This window comes from Myodes glareolus, chromosome 4 (assembly GCF_982192425.1).
Source record: "Myodes glareolus chromosome 4, mMyoGla1.1, whole genome shotgun sequence".
In the NCBI taxonomy this organism is placed as follows: Eukaryota; Metazoa; Chordata; class Mammalia; order Rodentia; family Cricetidae; genus Myodes; species Myodes glareolus.
This window is the reverse complement of record NC_142029.1, coordinates 87,957,321-87,970,031: the sequence shown is the minus strand read 5'-3', so window position 1 is coordinate 87,970,031 and position 12,711 is coordinate 87,957,321. Positions and strand designations below refer to the sequence as shown.

The 12,711-nt window shown below is 39.6% G+C and overlaps 1 protein-coding gene across 1 annotated transcript; it reads left to right on the top strand.

The window, feature by feature from the left end:
* The first annotated feature begins 2,786 nt into the window (after positions 1–2,786).
* Positions 2,787–3,755, top strand: LOC125409864 (olfactory receptor 8B8-like). The gene has a single exon (XM_048449045.3). It carries the CDS (start codon positions 2,826–2,828, stop codon positions 3,753–3,755), a length of 930 nt encoding a protein of 309 aa, XP_048305002.2. The 5' UTR covers positions 2,787–2,825.
* The last annotated feature ends 8,956 nt before the right edge of the window (positions 3,756–12,711 follow it).

Below are 12,711 nucleotides of genomic sequence, written 5' to 3'. Positions count from 1 at the left end.
TAACCAAAAGCTCACTCTTTCTAATATCTGTTCATGACAACTCTATAATTTAGTTATCACTTAGGCTAATGTTTTTCAGGATTTGTTTCTATTGTTTTTCTGAATCTCTTTTTACTATAAGGCTTGTTGAATCCTCTCTTGTAATATTCCTTTTATATTTTGTTTATCAGAACTCCTCACAGAGTTACTCTTAACTTAGGGAACTTCCTTTCTCTTCCTCCTTTTCTTCCACTTTCTTCCTTCTTTTCCACCTGCTTTTGCCTCCAAAGTGCTGAGATTAAAAGCGTTCATCAACACTGCCCAGCCAGGTTTAATTTTTTTAAATGCCTTAAAAGTAACTGTGAGGAAAACAGACAAATTTCATTTGATATTATACACTTTGATTAAGTAGTATGTGTAATATGTAGGAAAGAGGACATTATAAAAATATATAGGAGTTCATCTAGTGATAGACAGTATGAAGAATTAATTGTATATTAAACAAGTTTTCTTGATTTTTCTGTTTATAGGGACCCATAGTGCAAGAATAAAATGTGTGTTAATCCAGAACATAGGTGAGATGGAGGAAAACTGGAGACTAATGCAGCAGGAGAATTGATTGGGACAGGATATGGGAGGGCAGAATACAGTGGGAGTTTGAGGACAGATAACTGATATTAAGACTGTTGAGAAAGTTGTGTGTATATTTACTTCTGTATGAGCTTCCTAAGATATATTCATGTGTAAAATATGAATTAAATAGATCTACCTCTAATTGGAAGGCATTGTTCCTCCTCGACACCATAGGCTATCAAATAAAACTGAGATTCAAGAATGGGCTACTTTTTTTGGAGTTGTATGCCAGTTTTGTTCCATATAAGCACCCTAAAATAAAGGCAATTACCACTGCTCTTGATTATGCCCATAACTTCATGGTGAGATTCTGTTGCTGAAGCTACCATAAAGCTTGTTTCTGCCTAAAAACTTCACCCCTGTTGTCTATATTCTGTAGTGCTAAAGCCTAGGCTTGTTATTATAGGCAAATAGTAATGATCAATTATTTAGTTATAAAACCAAGGGCTAAAATAATTGCTGACCTGACAGAATACACCTTCTGTGTTATATTGGTACACGTGTTGTAGGATTACTAATCCCTTTTTGTTTTGATTTCCAGCTTTCTCCACAGACAAATATCATTCCTAGCATAGTGCTTGGAATGACCTGAGACTAGATAGGTCATAGTCTATAGGATAGTGCCCCTGTCGAGTTTTCTGCTGTGGATATAGAATTAAATTGGCTCTTAATAAATTTCCATTATATATATATATATATATATATATATATACATATATATGCCATAGATTATGCATCTCTCAGTCTTCATCAGAAATGCATCTTTTGGCAGAAGATGGTGATTGACATAGATATCCATAACTTGAGGTAGGAAGATCACCACATCATAGCTCTTCTCCCAAGTGTACAGGATTATAAGGAAAGGAGGGTTGAAAAGATTGTTAGAGTCAGAGATGACAGGTAACTATGCTGAAACAAAGTTTTCAGGACTTTACAAGTTTACTGCTCAAATGACCTCACAGTTGTTGCATCAGTCTTCATAAGACCTATGTAAAATCAAGCCAAACAAATTTCAAGAAATGAGGGAGATTATGGTCATGATGCTGTTCTATCTCTATCTGAAGAGCTATTGGCAGTTTGTGGTTAATGGGAGAAACAGTGAGTTTCAAGGATGTAGCACTTGAAAGGCTTCTTATCCTCATGTAGATGTCTCTACAAACATATTTATTATGTCAGTGCTGACTGAACTCTGTGGGCTTTAAAAGTGAGAGAAAAGCAAAGATGAAGATGTGAAGTATAGTGGTAGGGTAGAAGAGGAACTGGATGGAAAGTATCAGGTATGAACTTAATCAAAACACACTGTATATATGTAGATACCTTTCAAACAATAAAAACAAAACAATACTGGATATATTCAATAAGTCAGTGTTATTACTATTAAAGTCATCTGCAAGCAGTGTACCTAGAAACCTGATCCCTTGGGAAAAATAACTGTAAAACATAAGATTTTCCAATACTAATCAGGTCCCTAAGATTGCAAACTCATAAAAAGCCTCTTGAGTCATTAACAAGTGGCTCTTGTGACATCAGTAGATGCTATTTACCAACCTCTTGGATAGAGAAGGCATTCTGGGCAAAGACGACACCAAAAAATCTTGTCTCCATCCCATGGCTTTTCTTAATCTTGAGGAATGAGGGCTCTGGTTCAACTTACCTAAAATTAATTTTCTCTATCACCAGAAATCCAAGCCTAGTAATAGCAGAAAATAAGTTATTTTTCTTGGCTATATACTTTATAGTTCATCAGTGCCATTTCACTTGCCCCTTTGTGAGGGTGAAGGAGAGGAGTTTTTAAGTTCATTTATGAGTTCTCTATGGACAAAGGTAAGTGTTGAATTGGAGGCAAGCTAGATTTTCCCCCTCAAAATACCCCTACGAGAGTAGTGAGTTATATGCTTAGGGACTTTTCTTTTGATTTTACCTTTGAACTTGAAATGGGAGGTAAATTTTCAAGTAGAAGCAGAACAGAGATGATGCAGAAGTAATAATGGCCATTGGTGACCTCAATATTATTCCAAAGAAGTGGACCTTTTATATATTTCTGGACATTAAGGGTCTTCAAGTGTCTATAACAGAGGCACAGAGAAGAGTGAGTTTGACTTTATCCTTCCATTCTGGTTCTAAATCTCATTTTCATGGTAAAGGTTGGAGAGGACTAAGATCTCATTCTAATAATACTATTTTATACTATTCTCACAGTTATAACGCAAGGAATGACCTCAGCAAATGACTCTTCAGTGAAGGAGTTCATCCTTCTGGGTTTGACACGGCAGTCAGAACTCCAGTTACCTCTCTTCTTCCTCTTCTTGGGAATCTATGTCGTCTCCATGGTGGGGAACCTGGGATTGATTGTTCTGATTGTTTTGAATTCTCACCTGCACACCCCCATGTACTACTTTCTCTTCAACCTTTCCTTCACAGATCTCTGCTACTCCTCTGTCATCACGCCCAAAATGCTGGTGAGTTTTGTGAAGCAGAACACCATCTCCTATGCTGAGTGTATGACTCAGCTCTTTTTCTTCTGTTTCTTTTCTATTGACGAATGCTACATTTTGACAGCAATGGCTTATGACAGATATGTTGCCATTTGTAAGCCCCTTCTTTATCATGTCAACATGTCCCATGATATTTGTCACTTGATGATGGTGGGTGCTTATGTGATGGGGATTGTGGGAGCCATAGCCAATACTAGTAGTGTACTAAGTCTGACCTTTTGTGATGGCAACATCATCAATCACTACATGTGTGACATACCTCCTCTCAGGAAGCTCTCTTGCACAAGTACCTACATCAATGAATTGGTTATTTTCATTGTTGTGGGTGTCAATGTAATCGTACCTAGCCTGACTATCTTTATTTCTTACACATTGATTCTTTCCAACATCCTTGGCATCCATTCTGCAGAGGGTAGGTCAAAAGCCTTTAGTACCTGTGGCTCCCATGTTGTAGCTGTTTCTCTTTTCTTTGGAGCTATAGCCTTTATGTATCTTAAACCATCTAGTGTGTCTGGGGATGAAGATAAAATATCTACCATTTTTTATACCGTTGTGAGTCCAATGCTAAACCCTTTCATCTACAGTTTAAGGAATAAGGATGTCCACATTGCACTGAGAAAAACTTTGAAGAAAAGCATGTTTACCTAAGTAGAATCTGTATTTGTTATAGAAGGAAAAATCTTAGGGTATGTGTGTCTTACAACTAAGGAGAGGATTAGAGAAGTAACTTATTAGTCGAGTATTTGCTTACGTAGATTTAATTTTAATTTAAGTCCTAGATTTAATTTGCTTACATGAATTTAATCCATAACTTGAAAAAAAGCCAAAGTAAAAACAAGTAAAATCATATCAAAATTCAAATACTAGTGTGGGCTCAAAATTATTTAATACTATGCAAAATTAATTATTTATTTAGGAAAATCTAGAAGTAAAGGATGTTTAGTCATCATTCTTTTAGAGTACAGAGAACAGTATATACTGCAATTTTCCAGTATCATATATATCTTTTTTAATATTGAAAACTAAAATAAAAACATTAGTGCAGCCATCTACTGGCATGGTACACTTTAGCCTTAGAAATCATGTCCATATAAGTACAAAACTCTGGATGATATTGCATTCTGAAATGGTAACATCCTGAAGTCTTTTCAAAAATATACATATTTATGTTTTTGTAAGTGTGTGTCTGGGGAGTTTTATTCAAGATCTCCTCATTGCTAGTCAAGTGCTCTTCCAGAAAGCTTCATCCAAAGCACAGTGTTGACATCTTATATCAAGGTACATCTAGAGGTTTTATGTTGCTATTCCACTGAGATACTGATTTCAGTATTCTTAGAGATAGTGACTCAATAATTTGGTTAATAATCCCATGGAAATATTTGGAGGGAGTTGCATTTTAAAGAATGCAGAAATGCCCCTTTTAAATATATTATTTTTTCTATAGCCTTGACAGTTTGGTGAAAAGGAAGTGAGGAGTCCATTGTGATTCCAGTGCTTGCAGACTGAAAGTAAAACAACATTTTAGGTTTTTCAGTACAAAGGGAATCTGTGTTAAGATTTCCTCTTATGGGCTTGAGGGCAGGCATGCTATATCTTAACTGGAAAGAATTTAACTTAAGATATTTATTACTCATCAGTATATAAGTATTGTGGTTTTTGTGCTAAATTATATGATCTTAATTTGTTATCCCATGGTTCTTTCTGTTTATAATTTTACTGCCATTCTCTCTCAGAAGTCTTCACAATGTGATGTAGTTTGTTGAAGTTCTAAATTTAAAGTACTGGTCCACTGTATTTTAGACATAGAGATATCTAGACTTTGGTTAAAAAAAATTAATTATACAGCTTTGAAGAAGTTTGAAGATGCTTCTTATTGCAGAAAGCTAAAAACTAATAAGGAGGCAAAATGATTTTCATATTTATGAGTCTGTATGGGAAAATAACATACAAAGCTTTGAATAAATTAATGCAAATTGTCAGTATTTGTACTGAGAAAAACTGTCTTATTATTCTTATCATATTTGGTTGTTTGGTCACAGGACCCTTTCTAAGGAGGTGACTGGTGACTTTACAGATGCAAGGTTGCCCTCAGAACATCTAAACAGAGAAACGAGTTGAGCTGAGCTTCAAAGGCAGGAACAATCTTGACCATCATGAGTCATAGTTATGAGACACAGATACATACATAGAAGAAATCTAAGCAGAATGATGTGTATACAAGTGTGAAGAATCATTACAACACGAGGTTGAATTGGGGCTTTGCAGGCTAAAAGAATGGATCTCAGTAAGCACAATAAAAATCCAGCTGATATCAATCATATAATGAACTTTGTTTTCTTCCTTCCCCATATTTGGAATCCTAATAGATGTTCATTTATAATCAGTCCGGGTTCCATGAACAAGTTTTAGTGAAATTCATGAAACAACAAAACTTAAATAACAAAAACTTTCATGTTCTGTGGAATGGATGATGTTTCCTAGTTATTGATAAACACATACAAATGTGGTTCAATGTGAGATTCCAGCTGAACCTGCACCAGGAGTTATGTGGGAGCCCTGTGGCCCTGTCTCTTCATTCCTTCAGTAGGCTGTGTGAAATGGAACTGGTTTGGTCTGAATTTGGATTGCGCAAGATTCAACTCTTTGTCCTCTCAGTCAAAGAAATTGGACAGATAGTAATAGAACTGTTGTGGTACCCATTTAATAAATCATACAAAGTTAAAAGGTACTACCTATTGTGTTTTAAGTATCATAATCCTGAAATATAAACAGTGCTTATTTCATACAACTTTCCTTTCTAAATGTACCCTTGATTCTTCATAGCCTTTCAATTCTTATTTTATACTTTTGCCTTGAGGCAGGATTGTGTTGTGTATCTCAGAGAGGCCATGAAATGGTCATCTTCCTGACTTTGTCTTATGAGGACAGAGATAATAGACATGTGCCACTACTCTTGGCTAACAGCATCTCAGTACCGATTAGAGCCAGCTGACAGTTCTGACATAGCGGCCATTGCTAGTATCAGTGGAAGCAACTGATCATAGATATTGGTATCACTGTCGCTGCAATAGAATAGGGGAAGAATTTTTGTGTATACACACTTGGAATTCACATGGGGTCATTTAAGGTTCATATATATTCACGAAAAATATATTTGTTGTTATAGTTATCAGATCAATTCAAACCATAAGATAGAAAGCAAATGTAATTTTCACATATAACACACATGAATCAGCAAATAAAGAAAAGAACAAAGGGCATATTTTAAAATATTAAGGAAAACATTCAGCCTATTGATCAAATCTGAGTTCATCTACAATTTTGGGGACCGGTAAAGAATAGGTGAATACATGCTTTTTTTTTTTTTACTAAGAGTTTGTTAAGAAAAGCTGTCCCATATTGGAAGGATAGGCTTATTAGAAGTCTTTCAAACTTTTTAAAATAAAAAATAAGTCTAAGGAGTTTACTCAGTTTTTAAATTTCAAAATTTGTCTTCAAATGTGAGATATTAATGATTTTTAAAATTTATGCAAAGGAAATGATCAAAATATTAATGAAATAAATGAATTTTTCTTGTTAATTCTGGAAAATACTTATTTTATTAAATAGACATATAATAATCAGATTTAGCTTTGTAACTAAAAACAAAGCTAGATACATGATGGAAATATCTTATTTAATTACTAAATATGATATTTCTCACTCTAATGATCAAAAGACAGACATCATATTTACTTCCTGATGACTAATCTTTTTTTCTGATAATTTATATATAAATTATATAATTTAAATTTAATTATGTAATTTATTTGTAATTATGTAATTTATATGATTCTGATTATATAATTTAATCTTTTTTCTGATAATTCTGATAATTTCAGTTCACTGGCTCAAAGTCCATCTTAAGAGGCTATTGTAAAATGGTTCCAGTGAGTTAAATGAGAGATACTGAAATGTAAAAATACTTATTGATAGAGTCAGCAAGTCAAGGTAGTGGCTAAAAGCCAGAAATGACCATCTTAATGTAGCATTAATTTAATTCTTTTTGAATTTGGCAAGGGTTATTGTGGAGGGCCGGACCACATTCTCCATTGCTTCTAGGAACAAAGGTAGAGATTGACCTCTGTGACCTCAAGGTGTGGCGGTACACCCCTTTAGTCCTGATGCCTGGGCGGCAGAGGCAGATTGACCTCTGCAACCTCAAGGCGTGGTAGTACACGCCTTTGGTCCCGATGCCTGGGAGGCAGAGACAGGCAGACCTCTGTGAGTTCAAGGTGATGTAGCACACGCCTTTAATCCCAGCGCACATGCTTGGTAACTCTCTACCGCTGCATCCCTGCCTACTTCCGAGGCATCACCTGGGATAATGGGCAGCGGACCAATCCAAGAGTGACACGTCAGAAGCGAGGACTGTTTCCTTTATAAGGGCTGGGTTCCCCTCATTCTGGGTCTCTGCTTTGGAAGCTGATGCTCTCCCTCTCAAGACGCATTAAAGCTTTACTGCAAAAGTATCCTAAGTGCCCCGCGTCGTTCTTGCTGGCGAGAAGGTAGCGCGGGACAACGTATCCCCCTTTTTTTATTTCTTTGCAGAAAGGCAACTCCCTCAGAAGGCAAAGATAGAGGTCGCATTTCCCAGAGCGAAAACATTATGATGGGCTTGCATGGAATCTGCCCCTAGGTTCATGACATCTGGAACTTATCTGGCCTGCCCTCTGACATTTTTCTGGGAAAGGGAATATATGATAGGAAACCCTTATGCAGGACGACATATCTCTCAGAGAGGGCCATTCTCTGTGTGATGCTCTTCAGCTCGACAACCTTTAGGGCTAGCTAAGCCAAGCATTCCATCCTGTGCAATGGACCATTGTCCTAGGGGTTCAGGAGCTGGTTGGCATAAACCTTATTGCTTCAGCATAGATAACCATATATTGGTAGAGGCCCCTGTTTTAGGGCAGCCAATGCTTGTGCAATAACCATTTTGTCCCTACGATTTTGGGATTTGAGTCAGCAGACCATCCAGAGGAGAAACATTAATCCATAGCATAGGACTGTTCTAAAACATTTCCATCCCCACCCATTCTTTGAAGTAGGGGAATGAGAGACATGGCCCAGGACTGGAGTCCTATGGCCAAGCTTATAAATCATCTCTAGGATGGTATGAGGGGCCCGAGAGTCTTATTGGTTGTAAAAAATCGAGGAAACATCGCCATCCTATGGCTGACTGGTAACAGCTTCGGGTAAGCTGAGAGTGTCCTCCATCGGTATTCTGTTATCCATCCGCAAAATGGCAGGAGGAGCAGCAGCCAGGTCCTCAGGCGAATCCGTGTGTTGTGGATCATTCTTCATTGTTTGGGTCAATCGCTCTGGCAGCCAGAATGGGCTTTCTTGATCCTGTGGGAAGACACAAACAGCTCCCCTGGATCTCAATAAAATGGGATCCGGGCCTTTTCATTCATTAGAAAGCATATCTTTCCATTTAACCAAATCTTTGGGCCGCTGTGGATCCGAACAATGTCGTGTTGCAGCATTTTGAGCATTATCATTTAAATTTAAAAATTTTATGGTGAACAGAGCCATGGCGATGGCCACCCTTGGCGTCGTGGGCAGCTCTGTCAATATTCCCCCTTTCTGTTTAAGTAGATAAGATTTGAGTGTGTGATGCGCCTGTTCTATGATACCTTGTCCCTGGGGGTTATAAGGCAGGCCTGTAATGTGGGTGACCTGCATCTGCGCACAAAATTGCTTAAAATTTTGAGAAGTATAGGCAGGCCCATTATCCATTTTTAAAGATGTGGGCTTGCCCCAAGCATTCCATGCCTCAAGGCAATGTTGAATGACATAAGAGGTTTTTTCTCCTGTAAGCGGTGTGGCATGAATAATGTCAGAGCAAATTCATTTGACACATGCACATATTGAAGTTTTTTAAAGGCAGTGATATGAGTTACGTCCATCTGCCATATTTGTAAGGGCGTAATCCCTCTGGGGTTCATGCCAGTGTGTCTGATAGGAAGAAACTGGCAACAGCTGTGACATTGGGTTACAATATTGTGAGCCTCTTTTCTGGTAAGAGAAAAACGTTTGTGCAGGGTTTCAGCTGTAACATGAAACTTATCATGAAAGGTTTTAGCGGTCTGCAACGGGGAGGCAAGAGCTATTGCAGCAAGCCGCGTAGCATGATCAGCCAGGTCATTGCCCAAACTCATTGGGCCTGGAAGCCCCGAATGTGCCCTTATGTGTGTGATAAAAAATGGAGCTCTCCTATTTAGTAAGCATTCCTGTATCCTCTGGAAGAGAGCTGCCATTGTACTAGTAGGTTTTATAATTTCAGCAGCTTCTAATAATTTAACAGCGTTAATCATATAGGCAGAATCAGAAACAATATTAAGGGGACAAGGAAATCTTTGAAGAACCTCTAAAACCATCATACATTCCATCATCTGGGGCGAGGTGGCAGAAAAGTTCTTTATATATGTTTTAGAACTGACAACATAGGCTCCCATACCATTCTTGGAGCCATCTGTATAAACCGTCATCCCGTCTTTTAATGGGGCAGAAGATGTAATTCGGGGAAACACAATGGGATGACATGCAGCGAACTGCAGCAGAGGGTGTTTGGGATAATGATTATCAATTTTCCCCGAAAAGGTTGTAACCAAAATGGCCCAATCGTCAGAGGCAGTGGCCAAAGTTTGTACCTGAGAGGAGGTATAGGGAATTATCATAACCTCTGGATGCTTGCCAAAATGACTAACAGACATTTTAAGGCCTTTAAGAACAATTTGAGCTATAGCGGCGGGATATCAATCAATATTTTTGTTAGGAGAAGCATGCGGATGGATCCATAGTAACGGTCCATCCTGCCATAGCATAGAGGGTAGCTTTCTTGTTTTAAACATGCATAGAGCAAATGGTTGAGTCTCATCAATATGGCACAGCTGTGCCTCCTTAATGGATTCCTCCATTAGCAACAAGGCTGCCTCTGCTGCCGGTGTCAAGGCCCGAGGGGAGGTAATATGAGTATTTCCTTTCAGGATATCAAATAATGGCTTTAAATCAGCAGAGGGGATTTTTAAAAACGGTCGTAGCCAATTAATATCTCCTAACAATTTTTGGAAATCATTTAATGTTTGCAAATCATCCCTATAAATTTTTATTTTTTGAGGCAGAATCTTTTCAGGAAGAAGAACAGAACCTAAAAATTGGCCAGTGTCTGCAATCTGCACCTTCTCAGCGGCTATTTGAAGACCCCATAGCTGTAAACTTTTAACGAGCAGTGGGTAGGCTTCCTTTAGGACCTGTAAGTCCTCATGACATATAAGTACATCATCCATATAATGAACCACGAGCAAACATGGAAACCGTTCATGAAGCGGTTTAAGAGCCTCCTGCACAAACATCTGACAAATGGTCGGACTGAGGCATATATCCTGAGGTAGGGTTTTCCATTGAAAACGTTTATCAGGCTCTATATGATTAATTGAAGGAATCGTAAGAGCAAAGTGAGGCCTATCAGCAGGATGCAATGGAATAGAAAAGAAACAATCCTTAATATCTATTATTACCAGACTCCAATTTTTGGGCAAAGCTGAAAGCACTGGGAGTCCTCGCTGCACAGGCCCAAAGAGGTGCATTTGTTCATTAACGGCTCTCAAATCATGCAGCAAGTGCCACCTTCCGGATTTCTTTCTAATGACAAAAATGGGTGTATTCCACGGAGAGGTGGATGGTTCTATGTGTCCCAGAGCCAACTGCTCATTAATTAGCTGATTCATTGCTTCCAGTTTTTTAGAAGTAAGTGGCCATTGGGGAACCCATACGGGGGTCTCTGTTTTCCATGGTATGGGCCATGCTGCCCCAGTGGCGCCTAGGAAAAACCCAGGCCCTGTTTGTCGGCATTAGGTTTAGGATTTATTGGCTCCCGTATTCCCTGCTGGGAGCGACCCAAACCCCTTCCTAGCCTATGACCCATTTTGATCATAATATCTTGGGCCTGAGATGAAAATGTATTAGATAAGGTCAATCCCATGCCCTGCATCATGTCTCTTCCCCACAAGTTGAATGGCAGGGGGAGGACATATGGTGTAAAATATCCCGATTGCCCTTCGTCTGTTTTCCAGGTTAATCTGGTGGAGCTAATGGTGGGGTTTGCACTGTAGCCCAAGCCCTGTAGGGCATGAGACGACTCGGTAACGGGCCAGGACCGTGGCCACCAGTGCGATGAGATAATATTTTTGTCCGCACTGGTGTCCAAAATGCCTTCGAAGCATTTACCATTGACCCAAAGGGGCAGTTTGGGTCGATCGTGAAGGCTAACAACCAAGTAGGCTGAATCCTGTCCTGTTGACCCCATGCTGATGAGCAACGCTTTTGCAACTGCTTCCCAGTCTGCCGGAGTCATGGCAGATGAGGCCAATCTGTCCAACTGGGCTAAGGTAAAATTAGCCGTTATTCCATACTTTTTGACTGACTCTGCTAACTCCTTGATTTGGTTGTACTCCATAGGCGCATGTACTCGCCCATTTTCCCCTTCATAAACAGGGAAGGCCAGGTGTAACTTTCTTTTGACCTTGTCAGGCATAAATGAAAAGGTCTTTGGCTCAAGGCGTTCCTCATAAGGAGGTGCAGAAGGGGAAGTTGGGGGAGGGCGCGGCTCGTAAGGAGGCGGATGGGCCGTTTGGGATGTCCTCATGGCCCTACCGCTGGCTAATTCTGCCTCCTCCTCTGTATCTAGTTCTTCTATCTCCTCTCCTGAGCCAGAACTCTCGTGCTCATTTTCATGGTCATTTTCAATTTGTAGAGCTTCAAGCCCCTGCAGAGGATATAAACTACTGTTTTTTTCTTTTTTCTTATTATTGATATCAGAAAGCTTTTGACCTTGTAGGTCAATCTTCTCCCCCATTTTTATTTTCTCAGAAACATCGGGGGGGGGGTCCAATTTTCTTATTTCTTTTTCTTGTAGGCGCGCCTAACCTCTCATTGCATTCAGTTTCTGATATGCTATCCTGGACTTCCTCCAATACATTTTGTCCGTCCTCAACAACAGCCTGGCAGGATTTATCTTTTAAGCAATTTTTGGCAAAATATAAGAGGACTACTAAAAGAGGTAGCAAGGCCCCTACGAGACCTTCCCAATGCGGAAATAAGTCAAGCCCAAAACCGAAAAGTCCAAGAATAGTCATACCTCTCTGAGTAAACACCCTGCAGTTCTGAATCCTCCTTGTGTCCAAGGGGTCTCCGGCGGTGCGAGCAGTTGTCAGGGTCCCTTGGCGTCTCGGGTTTCGGCACCAGTTGTCCCGCGCTACCTTCTCGCCAGCAAGAACGACGCGGGGCACTTAGGATACTTTTGCAGTAAAGCTTTAATGCGTCTTGAGAGGGAGAGCATCAGCTTCCAAAGCAGAGACCCAGAATGAGGGGAACCCAGCCCTTATAAAGGAAACAGTCCTCGCTTCTGACGTGTCACTCTTGGATTGGTCCGCTGCCCATTATCCCAGGTGATGCCTCGGAAGTAGGCAGGGATGCAGCGGTAGAGAGTTACCAAGCATGTGCGCTGGGATTAAAGGCGTGTGCTACATCACCTTGAACTCACAGAGGTCTGCCTGTCTCT

Excerpts from the sequence above, each read along its gene's own strand:
- LOC125409864 (XM_048449045.3), top strand. The coding sequence starts at position 2,826 with ATGACCTCAGCAAATGACTCTTCAGTGAAGGAGTTCATCCTTCTGGGT.